The 22,644-nt window shown below is 38.8% G+C and overlaps 2 protein-coding genes across 2 annotated transcripts in view; one reads left to right on the top strand and one right to left on the bottom strand.

Moving 5' to 3' along the window:
* The window catches only part of LOC149077187 (unconventional myosin-XV-like), a 46,511-nt gene extending 39,708 nt beyond the window's left edge, over nucleotides 1–6,803 (bottom strand). Inside the window, exon 1 of the mRNA XM_089244928.1 lies at nucleotides 6,580–6,803. The gene's annotated coding sequence lies outside the window, so the exon portion shown is untranslated. The remainder of the gene's footprint in view (nucleotides 1–6,579) is intronic.
* LOC149077186 (uncharacterized) lies at nucleotides 1,865–21,809 on the top strand. Its single transcript, XM_089244932.1, has 2 exons — nucleotides 1,865–2,115; nucleotides 20,201–21,809. The coding sequence occupies exon 2, from the start codon at nucleotides 20,327–20,329 to the stop codon at nucleotides 21,368–21,370; it is 1,044 nt and encodes a 347-aa protein (XP_089101058.1). The 5' UTR covers nucleotides 1,865–2,115; nucleotides 20,201–20,326; the 3' UTR covers nucleotides 21,371–21,809.
* The last annotated feature ends 835 nt before the right edge of the window (nucleotides 21,810–22,644 follow it).

The following is a 22,644-nucleotide window of genomic DNA, read 5'->3' as shown; positions in this document are numbered from 1 at the left end:
AGAAGCCTACGCTTAACTGCATGGTGTGCCTCATTAGTTGCGTTGGTTGCAGCCGATCATATACTAAAATGGAAAAGCGAAGTATGTGTGTTACTTAAGTTATCTCGTAATAGACTTATAGGCTAATAGACTTAACAGACGTACAACCTTACATTTTCCTCCATAAATAACTTTTCCACCTCGTAATACATTTCGAGTCATTAATTTCGCTAATATTTAGGCATGTTGATGGATATTTGAAACGCTTGAAATGAGAATGTATATGATTCTTTCTGATGAGTTTTTTCCCCATATTTTACTCATGGTTATTTCAAAATTCGTCAGTGAAGAAAAACACTCAAGGATATTAGGGTTTTTAAATTGATTTCTAACAAAATATGTATTTTTTTAAAGAAATATTGATTATCAATATTTAAAATAAAATGAGAAAAAAATTCTTGAATTTTTTTTTAAATTTCTTTATATCAGGGGGTTCTTAACCCAAACTTGGATTGCAAGGACTTCCGAGATGGGTCGCCCTAATCCACTTATAGTCAGTGATTCTTGATCTATAGGTCACGACCCCAAACTTGATTCACAGGGGTTTCCTAGATGAGTGGTACAAATTCATTTTTTACACAGCTGTTATAGATGCACTTCACTGGTTTCACTAATTTCGAAAAGCAAACAGTCCCATGTGTCTCAAAGTTGCTCTTATTGTTGATTTTGGGTCGTGAAAATGATTAAGAACAACCGCTTTGTATGCTAGATAAATATGGTTACTAATGACAATTTTCGGGGATGGGAGAATAATTAGCAAGGTCTCCTTAACATTTTAGCTTTTCGGACTCATTCTGAATGAGGCCTCTGATTGCGGGGGGGGGGGGGGGGGGTCGAGGCATGTTGCTTTTACTTTTAATATTTGTTGTTTTTTTTTCCGTTTTTTTAGCATGTATGATATTTTTATACAAAATGATTCTGAACTGTTGGTGCGAACTCTAAGATGAAATAGATAACAACACATATTTTTTCTGAGAATGTGTGAGCTTAAGTGATGCTTTTAGACTCTAGTCTTTATTGAACTGCTATTGGGCTCCCCACGAGAGTCTAAGAACGAACCACTTGAAAGCACAGAATAAGCAATGATCAATGTTACCAACTCGTCGTCACGCCCTTGGCAATGATTGGCGGTGCTCATATGAGCCGTGGCACACACTTTGAGAACCATTGTTGTAACCTAATAGAGTTCTAATTCAAAAATTTTCTTGACTCTCCACTAAAACCTAAACCTAATTGTATTCTCACTTGTATTCTCTACGCATTCTCTAAAAAACTTTTTAGTACAAAAAACTCATGCTACAAATGTTATAGATCATAATTTCCCAAATTTTTTGTTCCATCGCCCCATCATCAGCTCATCGGCAATTTTTTTCCTCTCATCGCTCCCAACTCAAGTGAACCCATAGGATCCTATGTTAAGTCCGTAGCTTATAGTCCCACCGGAGGCGATATTGCCCTCTTCGGGAAACTGTTATAGATGTTTTAAAATTCCTCTCAAAGCTTGTTGTAAGTGTTTAGAATCACCCTGTACTCACGTTTCGTAGTTTCGCTATTGATAGTTTATTTATGGAAATCAATAGATATTGGTGAATTACTCCTGATATTATATCACGTTTAAGGGGTACTTAACCGCGATACTTCACATCTTCCTGTTTACAAGACCAAAAAAGATGAAACTTTGCTCTCTTTTCTCTTTTTGTTTTTGTTTTTTTTTATCCTGCTCTGTCTAAAGATGGCGCTAATCATAAGTCAAGTATAAAGTCCCTAAAAATATTTTCGCACAAAAAAAAAATGATGGAAGAAACGGAGTAAGACTTAAACGTGATTTCAGACGAAGAGAAAAATAGAGAGAGAGTATTTATTTATCTTAAAAACGTCATAGAGTTTCTACACTTTCGCTCGTATTTATTTGTTTTTATGGTGCTTATTTATTTATTATACTTCCACTAAGTGAATAATACTTTATTTTACTCGTGCGAAATAGAAAAAAAACTCGGGTTATGTCGCGTCTATCTTATCAACAGGTGCGGAGTTTCGGAACTTTTATAACTAAATGTGCGCACAGCAAAGAAAAGGGTGAGTAAATAAAGGTTTCTTCATTTTATTAACTTTTTTTTTTTCTTCTCTTTCTTGTTTTTGAGTTCAGTTCCAGCCTGTATCCGGCTGAATTTATTGTTATTCTACTCATTATATAGCAATATATCAGCATCGTCGATATCCACAATTTATACTGTCGAAGCTAATAAATATTTTTGACATCCGCGTATCCAATCATACAAAATGCAGTGAAATTGCTTCATTAAATTTGTTTATCAGGAACTCTATATTGAAAATACAAGTACAGTAGACTCTCAACTATCTGGCCTGATGTAGTAGAAGGGAAGGCCAAATAACAAAAATATCTGGAAAGACCGGAGATCTATAATAAATGTTTGTTATATACTGTACTGTACGCGTTTCAAAAATTTATTACTGAAAAATGAAGTCCAAGAATGAAATATTGCACGTATTTCAAGATACATTTTTTTTACATCCAACTAAAAAAGCGGGAAACATAAAACCATATACACCGTTACAAAGCATACAGTATGAATATATGCAGTTTTGAAATAAACAAAACATTAACGTAAAACGTAGGCATAATTCAAACGAAAATTATTTGAACCTAAATTACTTGTTATTATTTTTTAATAAACAAAACAAATATATAAGGAAAACATCAATTTAAAACGTAATATTGATTCCTACAAAAATCATTTCAACTTAAAAGAATTATTTTTTTTTTAACCAGGCCAGATAGTCGAGAGAGAGTGTACTGTGTAGATTTTTTTGTACGTGAATTTCTACTACAAATATGCTTTCTACGTTTGTGTAAACAAGTGGACAGGAAAGTGGATAGAAAAATTCAGAATTCACTTGGAGATTGTTATTTACACTGTGTTTGAAGATTTCGGTCTAGTTTTTCCCACTAAAAAAGATTCCCATTTACCTGATTTTTCCTTTATTAAGAAATGAAAACCCAACGGGACTGAAAAAATTGTCTCGTAACTGATTCATCCTCTTTTCCAGCATCAACTAACAGAGGTTTAGCTGTATTCACTGATCTAGCTAATAATCCACAGCATATAAGAGTATGTTAGGTTCTCAACCTGGATCCATATGGCCTTCTTGTTGTCCTGGTACATTCTGGTGGGAGCGGAGTTAGAATAATCAAGATGAGGTGGAACCATGACGGATTTTTTGTGGGCAACAGAGAGCCTTAGAAAACATTCAGATATGGAGAAACAAAGCTTTCAATTGGAATTTAATTTGTTGGAAAAGTATGATTTTCAGAAAATCCAGCAGCAGCAACACCCATAGAACCCGTCTTAATGAATAGGCTCACGTGGGGAAGGAGTTATAATAGCAATGCCTAGTTACAATTTTCGATAGTATGTAAACTGTCAGGCAGGTAAGGATTCTCAGAAAAATCACTGTCTGTCCGGCTGCCCATAATGGTGCTAAGACGGCCGTAAAACTAGGGCCATTTTAACGCATGGTCTTCTCATGGCATAGCGGAAGCGGGGGGGGGGGCTCATGTACATAGGGAGGTCCACATGATCAGATCTGGTACTATATGATTTTCAAGAATGAGTATGTAAATATGTAAGCTATGAAACTTTTGGCCAAGTACGGGGCCCCAGAAATTCTTTCCTGGGAGCTCATGATGATGATATATTGTTGTATATAGCCAGGACAAGAGGAACTCTGATCCAGGGGTCCGGAGACCGCATTATTTATAATTTTTTTGTTCACAATAAATTTACTGAATAAGTCAACTCAATTAGTAGAAAGGGTCTCGCTCTTGAATGAGGTAGATAGGAAAGGGGGCCACGAGAAGAAATTATGATTTGAAGAGAGGGGGCCATGGACGCGTGAAAAAAAAAAAGTCAAGAGGCATAGACGCATAATATGCCGAAGCTGCATAATATCAATATGTATATCTACTAGCGTATCTTTATATTTCCGGGTTACTTTTTCCAAATACGTCAATTTAAACTACCGTTGAATATCATTAATGTTTTGATAAATGTTATATAACAGGTTTTAAATCCATTTCAAAAAGATGTTTGGTACGCAAAATGTAGCAAATTTATAATTTTCCTTGTACCTTTCTTTTCACATTTTCGATAAGATCAAAGATTTCAAAGGATTAATCTTAATGATTTCCAGTTTAATGTGTAGGGCTATCAGACCGAAGTTGAGTGGGATGTAGAAAGAAATATCATGGTTCACATATACGTATAAATGTTAATATAAATGAAAGGAAGTGGTTTTAATACTTGGTGATCAAAGGATAATCATTTGTTAATCTTTTCTTCGTTTTTTAATTGACAAAGGATAAATTAACGAAGTATATATACACACACACACAATCAAGAGTATAATCCGATTTAAAATTTCCACGTGATCGGTTTATTATCATAATGTCCAATTACTGAAATGAAAGAAAAGCTTCTGATACAAAGTAGTCCCTGATTATATTTGGTAAGGAAATGCTATTGTGTGCCGACACAATTTATTCTAAACAATATTTCAAAAAACTAAGACTTGCCGCACATTTTCTTGAAGATATTTTTATAAGACACGTAAGACTTTTTTTTTAATATATCAATTCATGCGACATGAAACAAACTTAAAATAAACTTACTTGAGTAAAATCACTTAAATGGGAAATTTTTAATAAAAATTAAAGTGAATTACTCAGAACATAATTTTATCTATCTTGAGATAAATTTCCAAAACATAAAATTATACATAAAATGCATATAAAATTGCATAAAGGCAAACTATTCCCTAAATTTGCTGAAAGCACGTAAAGGAAATTAAAAATATTTTTTTGAAATCACATATAATTTAATTTTCCATAAGTCGAATTATTACTCTTTCTGGTGAAAAATAATTTTTTTTTATGAGTGAGGAAAAAAAAATTATTGAAAATTTTCAAAATTTTTTTCAAAAATAATCAAATAATTTTTTTTTTGAAAAATTCATATTTTTCAAAAAATTCTTTAAAAATCCAGAACGAAAAATATTTTAAATGAATTTACAAAAAAAGTCTTCCAAGTAAATGACAAAAATTTTGTGAAAAAAATTAAGCAAAACAAAATTAGTTCTTGAAAGTTTTCCTTAAAAATAGAAAAATTTTAATAACAACAAGAAAGTTCATTTAAGATAAATTTATTGAATAAAAAATACTTTTACGATTAAAATCTTTATAGTATTTTGAAGCTACATTTTTAAAATTTATTAAAAGTAATTATTTATTTAAGATCCCTTTATCATTTTGAAGAATGTGAAATTTTACAAATTTTATGAACTCGTAACAATAACAAATTATATTATAATAAAACGCTAAATATTATTGCAATAAAATATATAATATCACAAAAACTGAAATATTAAATAATAAAACAAACTTATTTATGATGGCAACTTATTTGAAAATAATAATTATGATGTGTTGTTAGAGATTTGGCTTCTCTTCAAGTTCTGTTATAAACGGAATAAGCGAATTTTAACTTTCTGGTGAGAAATATTTTATGATCGAGGAGAAAACAAAATAGGAAATTTTCTAAAAATATTGTTTTTTTTAAATTCCCAAAAATAACTAAAGAATTTTTTTATATTTTTACAGACAGTTCTTTGAAAATCTAAAAAATATATTAAATAAATTTACAGAAAAAAATGTCTTTCAAGTAAATGACAAGATTTGGTGAAGAAAAATTAAACAAAATTGTTGAAAAAAAAAGTTTACTGAGAAAAGTGAAATTTTAACAAAAGTAAATAAGAAAATTTATTTAGCATGCAAAAAAATACTTTTTACGATTGGAATCTTTGTTTTAAAACAAAATTTCTAAAATTTATTAAAAATTATTTATTTTAGATCCATCCGTCATTTTAAAGAATGTGGAATTTCACAAATTTTATAAACACAACAATAACGAGTGAAATAATAATAATTTCAATAATAATGCACTAAATATTCTTCTAATAAAATATGCAATATTATTGCAAAAACTGAAATATGTTAAATAATAAAGAAAATTTACGTATATATGATGCCAACTTATTTCGGAATAATAATTATGATGACTTGTGTTAGAGATTCGGCTTTCCTTTAAGTTTTAATATAAACGGAATAATCCGAATTATATTACTCTTTCTGGTGAGAAGTTTTTTCATAATCGAGGGGAAAAAATAAAAAGTTTCCCAAAAAAAATTTTTTTTAATGTCCATAAAATAATCAGAATTTTTTTTTAAGTTAGACAATATTTTTCCCGACAGTGCTTTAAAAATCTAAAAAATATGTATCAAATAATGTACAGAGAAAAAAATCTTCCAAGTAAAATTTATTAAAAATAAATTTTTTTTTATGATCCATTCATCTTTCTTAAGAAAGCGAATTTTATGGACTCAAGTTAGCACTAAATATTATTGTAATAAAATACATGATATTATTACAAAAACTGAAATATATTGAATAATAAGCAAACTTACTTATATGATGGCAACTGATGAATTTCGGTATAAGTCGATATCGTGTGTTAGAAATTCAGCTCCTTTTTCTGTTTTGATACAAACGTAATTTGATAATTATAAAAGGGAAAAGTTTTTTCTTTCTCGTATTTCTTCTTTTCTTCACCTTTACTTCTAAATGTAAAGAAGAGATTGTGGTAGTGATGAGTCAGTTACTATTCGCAAGCAAGGACCTAAAGAATAATAAGACGAGTGGGCATCAGCTGATTTGGGAGTGTTTTGTTGCTCGTTGTACTGAAAACACTTTTTTTTCCCCTTCGTTTAAAACAAATAAGAAACAAACGTTTGTCCTTTATGGTTCCTATTTTACTGTTTTTCTTTCCTTTATCTTTTTTTTATTTGTTTATTCCTATATTTCCCCTTGTTTGGGCGTATTTATTGTTTGTCGTAGCGTGACATGGAGAGGCTGAACAATCTCCAAACGCTACCACCGCCGTCATCAACACCGTCACAATTGCCGCTCACTGTGTATGTAATGTAGTAGGGTGCTTTCAGATCCTTTCGTGCACGCACCACAAAAGACTCATGTCGTGTACGAATACGAAAGATACGTGAATGACAAACAATTTTAAATTATGTTTGTATGTGTGTCTCATTTGTGTATAAGGATACGAGAGAGAGCAAATGGCACTTTTTTTTCTATACAATACCTTTAAGAATGGTGACATGCACTGTATATTTTGAATCAGTCGCAGTGTTTGTGACACTTTTTTTTCTATGTTTTACCAAAGCCTCCTAGGCTACTAGTAGACCAGGAGGCTTTGGTTGCACCTGCGGTTTGTAACTCGATTATTCATTACGTTCAGCTTGTCATTGATATTGGTGATTGCCGAGAAATTAATTCTTACAATGGAATATCTTGGCTACGCAGCAGTGGCGTCAGAGCCTATTCTGAGGAGGTAGTGTGGGTAACGCTCACGATATGCCCCCCTTTATCCTGCAACAGGCGTGATTTGATATAACACTTTAGTGTGATATACGTAATATAGCAATTTAGTTTGATATAATACAGGGTGGGCAAAAAGTCCGTAGAAAATTTTAAAATGAATAAAACCCGGAAAAATAACCGAAATAAAAAACGGTTTGCAGGGTTAGCATCGCTAGGTTACGGAGACTTTTACAAGACAGGAAAATAACTCAAAAAACAGCCGATAGGTGCAACTGGTACCTATGCAAATGAGACGGTTATAAGAACTTGCGCTCCTAATCCACAATCAGTTCACCGTTGTAAACCGTGTATGTCGACCTGCTGCACTTCTGCCCTTGCTGGATTTGTGACTCGCCTGCAATGTGTTATACCCTGTGGTGGTGGTCATGTGGAATACATAGTGCTGTAATAAACGATTTAGAGGCATTCTGTTCGTTATTTGCGTATTTTTTCTTTGACTTGTGTACGTCAGCACTACCTATCGGCTGGTTTTTTTTTTCCTGTCAAAAAAATTCCCGTGACCTAGCGATGCAAACCGTTTTTTATTTCGGTTTTTTCCGGTTTTTATTCATTTTTAAAGTTTCTACAGACTTTTTGCCCGCCTGTATATATAATACGTTAATCTTATGTCTATGCTGGATCCTTGGCTGGCTCCCAGGAAAGACTTCACGGCAGGGGCGTTGCCAGAAATTTCGTTCGGGGGGGGGGACCACTTCATTTCGGGGGGGGGGGGTGACAACACTTCATTTCGGGTTCAAAGTGACAGAACAATCGATTTGGCCATCTTTTTCCCTTTTTTCGGTCATTTTCTCACATTTCGGGGGGGGGGGGACCAGACCCCCAAGTCCCCCGCCCCTCGCTACGCCCTTGCTTCACGGTCCCTTGTATAGTAATTTTATAGCGTGAAAGAACAAAAAATGATAATCGTCCTGGGCCCTTGAGCTGGGGCTCTGTCAGCCCCACTCTTGTGGGCCATGCTAACGGTATTTTGTAGTACGGGTCCGAGCAAGTCCAGAACTTATTCAGAAAAAAAAAGCAAAATGAGTGCTTGCCCCGGCTGACAAAGTATACAGTTGCTGCCCTAGTTATACACCGCACATAGGCTACTGTTTCGCAAAGTGAGCAATGTCGCCCCCTGGGGGTGGTAGCAGTGATGAATCCTATGGGTGAACTCATAGTTTGGGGGTGATGAGAAAGAAATTTTTTTGAGGAAGGGGGCGATAGAGATAAAAAGTAAACTGTGTCATAGAATGCAGTTGCTCGTAGTGTATTATGCAAACATCTTCTGTAGAATCTGGTCGATTCTGTAATCTTTAATGGACTTGTTTGTTGCGCCACCTCTTAAACAAAGTTAACACTAAATACTATAAAAATGACCTTTAAACGTTCCCCATTATTTGCATTCGGTAGCATTTTTTACGCCATTTCTTCTTGAGATTTCTGAAAACTCGTGTGTTTTTAGATGCATAAGTAAAAATAAAGAACGTTGACATCAAATTTTGTTTAGAAACTGGAAATTCCAGATTGGAATCATAAGTTGATGAAGGTAGCCCAAGGGCGTAGCCAGAAATTTCGTTCGGGAGGGGAACACTTTCATTTTGGGGGGGGGGGGACCAAAGTGACAGAACAATGGATTTGGCCATCTTTTTCCCTTTTTTCGGTCATTTTCTCACATTTCGGGGGGGGGCCAGACCCCCAAGTCCCCCCCCCTCGCTACGCCCTTGAGGTAGCCCACAGGTCTTCAACCTTTTTCTAGTCGCGCGAGCACTGCTTGTACTCGTCATGAAAAGTAGAGCACCCTTACGGCAGGTTAGACATACGTATGCATGAAATCGGGATGATTTCATTCCATGAATGCAATTTGTACAAGGTATTTATTCGGGATGTTGATCAAGTGTTCGCGAGCACGAAATCAGAGACGAGTATCGAGCACAGTGGTGCTCCCGAGCAACAGGTTGAGGATGGCTGATGTAGTCCTTGGCTATTTGGGATTTAGTTCAATCATAATTGCAGTCTATTTTACTTACCGTACATCAAACGCAGTATAAAAAAGGAGTGATTCTCAAAGTGTGCGTCGCAGCTCTTCGACGAAGTAAAATGACTTTCATTGCCTTTTTCTAGTCAAGACCGTCTACAGGTTTTCATCGAAACTGTTACTCATAATTGGGAAAATACTGTATAAAATTATTTTGATCAATCTGATATAAAGGTGATCTTTTAATTACGTGCACGTGAGTTTCTGTGTTACCTTTCCTGGGTGATTTTGATGTTGTGATGAGTTTTTAGGACTTTATAAAGTTACAATTGGTATTTTATGATCCGGAATAAGCGTTATAAAATCATTCCAACGTCCATGTGGATCCCCAGTAAGGCTTTTCGGCGCGTGTGTGTGTAATTTTCACCACTTCCAATTGATGTGACAACCTTCGATTATCGTCGGAAGTAGAACATAGAAAACCTTTCCTGTGAAGTCCATTCGATGTCATCTCGAAACAAGCCCGACACAAAACGTGTGCGAACCATCGTCCATCGGAAGACCGTTCGATGCGAGACCTGCAAGCAGACTTTCACGAGGTCGTCTAATTACAAGAGACACCTCAGCATCCACACCAACGAAAAACCATTCCAGTGCGAAAGATGCGGTCAGAAGTTTAGATGCAAATGGTTCCTGAAGGAGCACCTCAACAAGCACTTGACGAACAAGCTGTTCGTATGCGACATTTGCAATGGTACATTCGCTCACCGTACGACACTGCGGCAGCACTACTTCGTGCATTCGGGTGAGAAGCCCCTCAAGTGTGAAATCTGTGGCAAGGGATTCGTCAAGAGTTACAACCTGAAGCTGCACCGACGTCTTCACACTGGTAACTTCCCGTTCGAGTGCGAAACTTGCAAAAGACGATTCAACACGAAAGCCAACCTGCAGAGCCACTCATTCGTGCATACCGGGCTCTACCCTTTCATTTGCGACGTGTGTGACATGGGCTTCAGGAAAAAGATCAAGTTGCTGCGACATTACGATGTACACACAAAACCGCAGGACGAGCCAGCCGTCACCGAAGATGCAAAATGTAGAAAGTCTTCGTCGGCAACGAAGTCTGATGTCAAGGTCAATATCGGGAAGGTACGTCAAGAGCGAAGTACCAAACGGCGTTCTAATCAAACCACCGCAGCCTCAAACACACTTCGTTTTACAAATGACCTATCCTTGGACATGAATGTCTTCTGTGTAACTTTGGAGGGTAAATTGGATGGCAGAGATTGAGTGCGGTGGCAGACAAACCTGTAAGAAAGCTTTTCCCGATGCACCAAATACAAGCGTGGACATCTTTTTTAGCTGCTCAGCATAATCCTGATAACATGGTTTTGTTAAACGATTAAGGAAAAAGTTCAAGGGGATGATTAAGTTCGATGATGATGAAGTACAGCATGTCTGCTGCTTATATGACTTCTTGCTCACTCGACTCATTCATTCAGCTGCATGTTATGAGACTTTACTCCTACTGAATGAACGTTACGATTTCTCGTAGCATTCTTGTGCAACACTTGAGCTTTAGGGGACTAATCATCGGCCATTCATGAAAACAGGTCGAAAATACCTAACTTCGACATCAGGTCAACTTGGAATAATAGCAAGCGACGTCTGTGTGCATTTTTTAAAATTCTGCCTGACACATGGTGGATACAAGATTTCGGATGCAGTTTTCATGAGCATCAACTTGCCTATCGGAAGATTTTCTCAAATTTATTCTTGTGTAAAGAGAAAAAAAAGAGCCACACCGAATATATCCGAAAGGTTCCTTACTCGTCTCGTTCTTTCAAGAAGTCCTGGTCTTTCCTGTCGATGTGTTTTCGTTTATAAATTTCAATGGAATTAAAATGATGCCCACTCGATATTACCGGCCTAAAATGCACAAGACAAAGAATAAATGTCGGCATTTGTGATCCTCAGCAGACCAATTAATTGCGAATCCTTACAGCACACTTAGTGACAGAGCCGCAACTGGATACTCCCTGGGCAAGCCAGAATTTCGACGCCCCTTGCATGTAGAATAATCAGTTAAAGGGTGAATTCGGAGACTCTTCTGGTCCAGCGTCCGGGGCACCAGATCCGCCACACCCCTCCCCAGTTGCAAACCTGCGTAGTGATACGTCTTGTGTATTATTGTCTCACCTAAATAAAATTTTGGTGATATTGACCATTCATAAATACCTCTCAAGTATCTTACGAATGTTCAATTATATGTCATACGATGATTATATTTCGAGTATATTATAATGTACAGAAGATGTACAAAGTGTTATGTACACCGGTGTGTGTGTGTGATACGACACAAAATTTTTATTATTAGCTAGTTGGATCACCCATTTGCTGGGCCGACTTAACGCATGGGCCCACCGGGCTTCTTAATAATGGGATCTGGTACCATCGTTTTGTAGGGTAAATATGTGAATTTGTAGGTAGGTTCTTTCAGTCAAAAAGGTAGAGGGGCTGGACATTACTCGGGGCTTTATGGTAGGGTTGTTAAGACGGCCCTGCCTTTTTGGTCTGAATTACAGCTTGCACCCGATGTGGAATTGACGTATACGGGGTCTGTACGTGTTTAAGAAAGTACGTATTCCTCGCATAGGTGGCGATGCCGCCCCCCCCCCCATGGCCGCCACAAGGGGTGGGCTGACAAGGCTCCAGCCCTGGGGCCAGGGATGATTTTAATCATTTTTTTTTCACGCTATAAATTCTTCATAGAGGGGGCCCCGTGAAAGTCTGGTCGGGGAGCCCGTAAAAGATCCCAGCCTAGGGGCCATGCCCCCCCCCCCCCCAGTGACAATAGTGGGGCCGACTGATATAATATATATATATATACTAGCTGATACCCGGCGACGTTGCCCGCCCCGTAAAAAATTTATATATGTATAGCTTATTAATTACTTCTTAATCAAAAAAATTTCATCAAGTAAGAGAAAATTACTTCCACATTTTTAAATATTTTAATTAAATACTTGAGGCAATCGCTTGTGGATACACAATATTTTTTCTTTTTCCATCTGGTGTGTAGATGTACAAATTTTTTCTATTACCACACGCGAACAGGTGACGAAAAGGTGTCCGTGTGAAAAGCAGGGCTCAAGTAAGTTGATACCTGCCACTGCTAACAACTGGCCTTGCGCTTTGTTGATTGTCATGGCAAAAGCTAAACGAATCGGGAACTGTAATCGCTTGAAAGTGAATGGCATTTCTTTGGTGATGATTGGGATACGTGGAATGAAGACTTCTTTTTCTTTGTAACATCCAGTTAGAATCATTGCTTCAATGATGCAATTGTGCAATTTCTTCACGCAGAGTCTGTTGCCATAGCAGAGTATCGGTGTCTCCAAATTTCTTAAAAGCATTACAGGTGCTCCGACTTTGAGGGTCAAATTGTGTGGTGGCACACCCGGAATATCCAAAGAGTTCAGAAATTCTGCAGGATATACAGAACTGTCTGCGCTGTGTCTGTGACAGTGTCAACCGATTTGTAAGATGTGGAGTCTCCCGGAATAATTTTTAGGATTTTTACGTTGATCTTGTTCACACTGTCATTTTTCGGTGCCAGAATCGCACTCTCACAAAGCCCCTCATGGTTTCGGTGATTTTGTTGAATGTTTGGGAAGTCTTTGTCTGCAAGTTCTTGAACTGAATTTATATATATAATAACTGGCAAAATCCATTTGGGAACGTTATCAGTCCAGTGCTTGGGTCTACGGGAATTCTTCCATTGCGAAGTTTGATCAACTGATGTGAAAATGATAGCAGTGCTGAGTCATTTTGCAGTTGAACTCGCATGTTGGTGGATAATGATAATTTTTTAGCTTCGTGCCAGAGTGTTGATGTCCTAACAAACTCGAGGCGACCACCGATAGACAGCACCTTCACTTCCAACCCATCTCACTAATGGCAGTAAATTGCAATGTAGCGATATGGCCAGAGTTGGTGTTTGGTGAAGTAGAGTGCTGATGATTTGAGGCAAGCATTGAGTTAATCAGCTGGCGTTGAACATTTTTATTCCCAGTTTTATCGCCGTAGTTGTTGTTCTCTGTTGTTAGTGACGCCATATGTCCAGCTTCTTTGCAGCGAATATTATTCAAACTCCTTTTAAGCACTTTTTAAATTGAAACTATACCTCAACGATGGGTGGTTGATGAGATAAAGGCCACATTAGCACTTACAGGACACCCTGTATACATGCAAGCAAAAATATCTGGCGCTTCCCGGGTTTTTTTTTAAGTACTGGGAGGATTGGAAAAGTGACAAACCATTATAAAGGTATAAACTGTTATGATGGCAGCGTTAAAGATGTGACAAACTATTGTAAAGGCAAATACATGTCTGAAACGCATTGTTGGGAACCACGGTAACCGAAGTAAACGTTCCGAAAGTGATTGTTGAGGCCCCCAAAACCATTGTTGCCCGACAGTTTTTTGCCCATTTCGGGCATTTGCCCAGCTCTGACGAACTTTTAAAGTAGCCTACGGCTCAATCCCGGACCTGTTTGGTATATATGCAAAATCTGGCGACGATCGGTCTAAAACTGTAGATTTGTATAAAGAGCATACATACATACATACATACTTTCACATTTATATATAAGATATGTGTGTGAATTGAAAATTTCAAATCTTTAGAGTGAAAAAAATCGAAGAATTCAAAAAAGACTTCAAAAATGAAAAAATTCGTAGCCAATGTCTAGGGCTCTTATCGGGGGGAACACCCTGACATTGGCTTAACACAGAGCCTAAATAGATGCTTGATTTCCCTCTCCCCCCCCCCATTTAGGCTTTACAGGCCAATGCTCTCAAAAACGTCTGTGTAAGCCATGTTCAGGGTGCCCCCCCCCCCTCCCCGATGAGAGCCCTAGACATTGGTTACGACTTTTTTCATTTTTGAATTCTTCGATTTTTCTCATTCTAAAGTTCTGAAATTTTCAATTTCCAATTCACATAATCATGTTTAACAAGGTTTTTTCACTACACTACATATTACAGCTGCCTGTGGCGCTGGTGAGTTTCGACAAAAATCAATTTTGCAGAATGTACATTTATATGTATATATATCTATTCTATAATATAAAATCACAAACAAACTCGAAAAGGGCCTGTTGCTAAGCAACCGAGTGACGGAAGTGGGTGAAATTTTTGAGTGACGGAAATCTGTTACGGAAGTCGGTTTCGATTTTGACGGTTCATTTAACTATAGCACATATCGGGACCCATTTGACCCATCGGGACCATGTTATGTGCATGTACCAAGAGGCTCCTACATCCTACAGCAGAACCCTTAGGCTGGAATTTAGATTTCGAGCCCCCAAACCAGCTTTTCAGGGGCCCCTCTGTGATTAATTTATAGTGTGAAAAATCAAAAAGTGATAAGAATCGTTGTGGCCCCTGTCAGCCCTTCCTTTGTGGGGGGGGGGGGGGGGAGGTCCATGCCGAGAGGTATATATATGTATAATATACACACTCAACAGCAGTGCTCCCAACACAGGGTCGGGGTACCCGGGGAAGATTTCACGTATAAGCAAAAAGTTTTCATTTCCAGGGGCCCTTGATGGATCTCATTGTTTTCTTGCTGCTTTAACGTTGAAAAATTTCGATAGCGGAAGCAAAAGATATATCCAGTCTGGGGCCCCACCAAAAGTATGCGAATTGGTGTCCCGGGTAATTGGTTGGGGGGTCCTGGATTTTATTCGTTGGTAAAACGAATACAAATGAAAATTTTTCATAGCACTCGCACCGGGGGATGACCGACAAGCTTCCAAGTCGGGGGCCCCATGTTTACAGGTTTCATTTTGGGGCCCTGGACGAATCTCATTCTTTTCTGTTGTAGAATTCGCAACAGCGGAAGCCCGAGATAAAGCCAGTCTGGGGCCCCACCAAAAGTATGCGAATTGGTGTCCCGGGTAATTGGTTGGGGGCCCTGGATTTTATTCGTTGGTAAAACGAATACAAATGGAAATTTTTCATGGCACTCGCTCCGGGGGATGACCGACAAGCTTCCAAGTCGGGGGCCCCATGTTTACAGGTTTCATTTTGGGGGCCCTGGATTTTATTCGTTGGTAAAACGAATACAAATGGAAATTTTTCATGGCACTCGCTCCGGGGGATGACCGACAAGCTTCCAAGTCGGGGGCCCCATGTTTACAGATTTCATTTTGGGGGCCCTGGATTTTATTCGTTGGTAAAACGAATACAAATGAAAATTTTTCATGCACTCGCTCCGGGGGATGACCGACAAGCTTCCAAGTCGGGGGCCCTATGTTTACAGGTTTCATTTTGGGGGCCCTGGATGAATCTCATTCTTTTCTGTTGTAGAATTTGCAACAGCCGAAGCCCGAGATAAAGCCAGTCTGGGGCCCCACCAAAAGTATGCGAATTGGTGTCCCGGGTAATTGGTTGGGGGCCCTGGATTTTATTCGTTGGTAAAACGAATACAAATGAAAATTTTTCATGGCACTCGCTCCGGGGGATGACCGACAAGCTTCCAAGTCGGGGCCCATGTTTACAGGTTTCATTTTGGGGGCCCTGGATGAATCTCATTCTTTTCTGTTGTAGAATTTGCAACAGCGGAAACCCGAGATAAAGCCAGTCTGGGGCCCCACCAAAAGTATGCGAATTGGTGTCCCGGGTAATTGTTTGGGGGCCCTGGATTTTATTCGTTCGTAAAACGAATACAAATGAAAATTTTTCATGGCACTCGCACCGGGGGATGACCGACAAGCTTCCAAGTCGGGGGCCCCATGTTTACAGGTTTCATTTTGGGGCCCTGGATTTTATTCGTTGGTAAAACGAATACAAATGAAAATTTTTCATGGCACTCGCACCGGGGGATGACCAACAAGCTTCCAAGTCGGGGGGCCCCATGTTTACAGGTTTGATTTTGGGGGCCCTGGATGAATCTCATTCTTTTCTGTTGTAGAATTTGCCACAGCCGAAACCCGAGATATAGCCAGTCTGGGGCCCCACTAAAAATCTGCGTATTGTGTCCCCGCTACTGGATGTGGGGCCCTGGATTTTATTCGTTGTAAAATTGATAAAAATGAAAAATTCTCACAGGGGGGGGTGTCCGACAAGCTTGCAGGTCAGGGCTTCATAGAAATGTTGGCAGGTTGTAATTCGGTGCCCCTGAATGTATCTCATTGATTTTTGTGGTTTAACATTGTAAAATTTGCAACACATCGGTAGCCCAAGATATATCCAGTGTGGGGCCCCACTGAAATTCAGCGAATTGAATCTGGGGACCCCCATGGGGAAGTTTTCTGGGGGTACTTGATGAATCTCATTTGTTTTTTGTTGCTTTATTATTATTTTCATTAAAAATTCGCTTCTTCAGTAGGCTGGTGCTTTCACACGTCCCTTTCCCCTTTTCCATAGCACGCTGATGAAGTGGGAAGAAATAAACAAGATATGTCCGGGAGAGAAGTGGGGGGGGGGGGGGTTGGCCGCCAAAGGCGGCATGGGGGCAGAGCCCCCCTAGTATATATATATACATGTATATGAATTGACATCAACGTGCCTCCCCCCCCCCCCCGAGCCTTTCAAATCTATCTCCGCACATGATTCCTAGAGCAGAGCTATTTCTAGTTTAGATTGTTGGACGTGTAAGCCTAGCTCTTGGAATGCTGTGATATTGCTCCAAGACTACAAGATGTCCGAACAGGGCCGTCTTAAGAGCATCATGGGGGTCCCCGGCAAAATGATTTTTCTGAATCCCTTACCCTAACCTGCCTATAATTTGCACCTTCCAATTTGCATGCTCACACTAGAAAATTTTATCCAGATCTCATTTTCATGAGGTGCCCGGCGTTGAGACGCGCTGGGTCCGAAGTGTCCGTAGGATATACGAGTCTCCTACACCATCGCATTCAACGGTACTACCCAGGCGATTCGCATTATATTATTCTGCTGACGTACTTCCGACTAAACACGTGCGATTTTTTTAGAGATATCAAAAAGGAAGATTTGTGCGCGTGACCGATTGGCGCGTTTCTCGCTACTACTGCTGTTGTGTCCAGGTTTTGGGCTCTCGGTACCACTGTCGTTTCTTCAAAGCGTTTTGCGGTGCGTATCACTGATAGCAGGATTAGACAAATCTCCCAGGTGCTACGTCACCATGGTGACTAATAAAAGTCGGTATCGGTGTCTAAAATTTTCTTTGTGTAGTTATTGAATTGTGCAGGCTGAGAGCAGCGCAAACTGTTTGTAGCAGCATATCCGCCAACATAAAAGAGGGTCACTATGCCCTGAAAAAGTCAAAAGAAGCATTGTTTTAGATATTTTTCTCCGGGTAAGCTTGCACAAGCTTACCCGGATGTGATATTGCTTTATTTTTTTACTTCGTGGCGTCCGGGTAAGCTTGTGAGCGCACAAGCTTACCCGGACGCCACGAAGTAAAAAAAAATTTGGCGACTAAAAGTTTTTTCAGGCGCCTAGATTTTTTTGCGATTTGTCCAGCCCTGTTAATATTTTTCAAATAGCCGCTCTTATATGAACGTTCTAATTATGTAGTTCCGTTCTATAGTTTTTGTTGATACAGGGGCCTAGAGGTGTTCATCTCGGAGGTTATCTGGGAACAACGTTGTTTTTTGTGCTTTCGGCTTATATTATTTGCTTTTTTCAATCTTTCTTTCAAACCGAGCACTACTCCAGTCTATCTCCATAGGCAAATTTCCTACCGAATGAGGTGTGCCGGAAGTGTCATACGTACTCAACAGTCTGAGTGTATTTCTAGTGTTGTGCGTGAATTTTTAGTGCTGCCGTCTATTTTCTAAACTGTGACCGAAGAATAATGGCTGAACATTGGAACCGTTGTAGATCTGTTGCTTTCTGTGGCAATACTTTTTAACCGGGAGATGGGCTCGCAATCACGCCTCGAAGTTGCGAACCACAGAAAGTAATTTCATAATTTCAGATATTTTAAGATTTTGTTTTAGGTATAAGATTTTGTATTCACACACAATGACGACATGGTACCGGAGATTTGTGAAGCTGTAGTCTACTATTAACGGACGCTCTTTGCAGAGAAAATTTTCAGTCTCATATAGCAGGCTTGCATGAGGCTTCTTAATGTGGAAGCCTCATGTAAGCCTGCAATAATTTTTGTGATCATTGTCATGTGTTGAAGAGTCACCAGCGCTTCGTTTTGTTTTCCAAAAAATATTTTTTTTCATTCCTATTCATATTCCGCTAGTGCGGGGCCGATGTGGCCAGAGGCGGATTTATGGTTTATCGCCCTTCTCCCATTCTAGTCTAATTTTGTCTTGATTACTCTTTCCCCGAATTCTAAACCTTGTGCTTTTACCTGCTTACCCCCTCCCCCACTCCTGCAAGTACACCTGTGTCTCTAAGCCACTCTTTTAGTCATTCACATGCTTGCACAATGTTTTGGTCACTCACATGCTTGCACAATGTTTTGGTCACTCACATGCTTGCACAATGTTTTGGTCACTCACATGCTTGCACAATGTTTTGGTCACTCACATGCTTGCACAATGTTTTGGTCACTCACATGCTTGCACACACTACAGGTCATTCGTTTTTGTATCTCACTCACATGGTTCCTTGATTTATAGGTCACTTTTCTAGATCACACTTTTGATCATTCAAATACTTTCGTACTCTCTAGGTTACTCTTTTGATCATTCAAATGCTTGCTCGTACTCCAAGTCCCTCTTTTGCGTGCTTGCAAATTCTCTAGATCACTCTTTTGGTCATTCACTGACGTAGTCCCTTAATGTCTGGGCGAAGGCGGATTTATTTAGAGTTATACAAATTTTTCCACCCTTTTTCCATTCTATTAATTTTCTTAGCCACTCAATCCTCAAATTTTCCGCCCCTTTGAACTTGCCGCCTGGGCTCCCATAAGGGTGGGGCTGATATGGTCCGGAGCGGTTGTCATTATTTTTTGTTTTTTCACGCTATAAATCAACTATGGGGGGGGGGGGTGCGAAAAGACCAGCATGGGGCCCGCCAAAGATCCCAGCCTAGGGCCCTGCTCCATGATGTGGGGGTCATAGCCTGGGCCATAGCTCGCTAAAGCTCCTCTGTCAATATATGCCACTGACCGCATCAGTCGCACAACCCCCTAAAGGTGGCTCTGCTCCACAGGGCCGCAACTAAATGTTAGGTCACCCGGGGCGAGCGCGCATTTTGCGCCCCTCTTGTAATGTTGAAGGAGAGGTTTCAGAATGAAATTTGCGCCCCCTCGGGTCTAGACGCCCGGGGCATGAGTCCCGCCTGCCCCACCCCCTTGTTGCTGCTGCTCCAATTGTGTATTGGAGGGGGGGGTGGCAAGCCTCGCAGTACACAGGAAGTAATTAGAATTTGTTGAATAAGTAAACTCGCTTCAATCTCAACACAAATCCTCTCGAAAATTTTAATTATTTTAGCAACGAGTCACAGTAGGGAAAATTATGTGAAATCTCTATGCTGCCATCTATCATCGTGCTCGCAAACTAGACCTGATACATTTTGAATGGGGCCTTTTTTTAGAAGCATCATGCCGCATTGATAACAAATCTTGAATAAAATAGCTGTCATTAAAGCAACATTAATATTTCTCTAATCCATTTATAAGTGTAACTAAGAGTTTATTTTTTTATTTATTTTCATCAATGACAGATGGCAGTAACTCTGTGGGTTTTTATCTGGAAACGTTTGAAGTCACGTCCAGTCAAGTAATAGCGAAATTTCAGTCACAGCCGTCCTTATTTGAGTTGTTTTGTTTACTTTTTTCATTAATCAGTTATGAGTCGAAAAAGCCCGATTTTCATCAAACTGGACGTCGCACGTCCAGCGACAAATGCCTACGATGCTGTAACATGTGATCAGAGCATCGCCAACGTCGTGTCATTTCAAGAGAAACAGCCGCAGCCTTTCTCGGAGTTTTCTCTTTCGGATTCCCTGATGCTAACTGGTAGCCGCATAGACATCAGTGAATGCGTCGGTAGCAACTTTAAATCTTTTCACGAATTCGGGTCAAGCTGTGATTTCCAAGACTTGAATAGCAACGAGATCGATGTCATTATAAATGGTGCTAGACCCGCTTTCATCGATGAACTGGCCCACGTTACACCGAATGTCGACAGTAGTGAATTGCCCATAAATCCCGGTAATAAAGGTAATTGTACTGAGGTGAAGCGAAAAGAGAAGGTAAATGTGTGCAACTTGTGCAATCAGGTATTTGCGCATAGATCGACGCTGAGACAGCATTATAGGATTCATAGTGGCGATAAACCTCACAAATGCAGTTATTGTAACAAAGCGTTCGTCAAGAAATTCAGTCTCAACCAACACCTTCGTCTACACACTGGCGATTTACCGTACAAATGTGAACTTTGCGATAAGAGATTCAACACCAAAGCAAATTTTCGGAATCATTATTATGTTCATACCGGTGGCTTCCCATATGTGTGTGACATATGTAATGCTGGTTTTCGGAAACGGGTGAAACTGCTGATCCATTATGAAATCCACTCTGACCCAAGTAAAGAGTCTGTGCATGATGAGCAACACAGAAATGACAAAACACTACAATGTGACGTGTGCGACAAAATATTTTCTAAGCCTTTCAAGTTGAAACAACATTATAGGGTTCATACTGGAGAAAGACCTTTCAAGTGCGAAGAATGCGGCAAAGGTTTTTCACAGAAAACTCTACTTAAAACCCATTCGTACATCCACACGCGTGATTATCCATACACTTGTTTCATATGCGACAAAGGTTTCCGTGACAGTAGTAGGCTGCGGACACATTTCAGTGTGCACCATCCTGAATGTGAGAACCTATGAATAGATGTACAAACATATACACTATAACAGTGAAACCTATGAATAATGGCCATTGTACTGTGAAAATAAAGGTGTTATTGAGAGGTTACGGCTGTTGAGCAGTTTTGTTCTTGAAGAAAACAAATTGATTGCCTATAAAGTTATAATATGATTAAAAGTAGCTGTTTTGTAACAAACTGGGTTTATGTAATTTATTTTGTGCCGAAGAGATTTGTGATTAGGAATCTTTTTTTTCAATTGTGAACTTTTTTTTCAAAAGACTGGGTGGACCTAGTTTTTATTTTAACAACAAGCTGTCAAGTTCCGTACATGTGTTTGTTGCATACTTATTACTTCTACCAGAAATTATGAATACTACACAAGCATCATTGGTAAATTTGATAAATACTTGAAATTCATTGCCTTTATCTGTGATTATGCATAATACTCTATAGTGTAATTGGTGAATTTAATAAATATGAAAAAAATTCCAAATGAGTCTAGTATGTGATGAATATAAATATAGCCCTGATATAATGATAATAAATTTTATGATCATACCCTGATGATGCCCTATAATGATGTAATACATGTATGAATTATCTTGTACAGTCTATCGTATAATAAAATTTATCATGTTCACCAACACCAATTGTGATGGGTGAACACCAATGATTGCTTGGGTATTATGTATAATCACCAGTAAAAAAGTGATAATTTTTTAGTACTTATTAAATTTACCAATGCCACTTGGGTACTATGCATAATTGTGGGTAAAAGAGATTAATTTAGAGAAATTTATCAAAATTTAAAAAATGCTCATTGATTATGCATAATAATCAGATTTATCACATATACCATAACATATACATCCACATCAGTAGGTTTCGGCAAATGTTCCTGTTTTCAATAATTTTATCTTCGAAATCTAAATTTTTGCCTTAAACTCATAAGAATAAATAGACAAAGCAAGTTGATACGACCACTGACCTCATGGAAGGAAACCATGCTTATATGCTCATTTTTGCAACAGGGTGGGGGGGGGGGGGATTTAAATTCCTAGAGAAAAAAATATTTTGGGATATGCACGATTTTTCTTTTTGGATTTCTAAAAGTGGCTGCTGTTCAGAAATCCTAGTTCAAAATGTGGCATTTGTTCACTGTCACATTTGTTGACATTGTCACTGTGGTGGTCACAGTGACTCACTTCACTCATAGTTTGAAAAATAGATAGCAGCAATATAACAAGCATTACACAGAAATGAGCAACAAACTTCATGCTAAGTTCACCGCAT

The sequence above is a fragment of the Pholcus phalangioides genome, unplaced genomic scaffold (genome assembly GCF_987345545.1).
Source record: "Pholcus phalangioides strain wild (caught in Gottingen) unplaced genomic scaffold, Ppha-v1.0 ptg000015l_1, whole genome shotgun sequence".
Taxonomy (NCBI): Eukaryota; Metazoa; Arthropoda; class Arachnida; order Araneae; family Pholcidae; genus Pholcus; species Pholcus phalangioides.
Note: the sequence above shows the minus strand (reverse complement) of the source record. Positions and strands in the feature narration are given on the sequence as shown.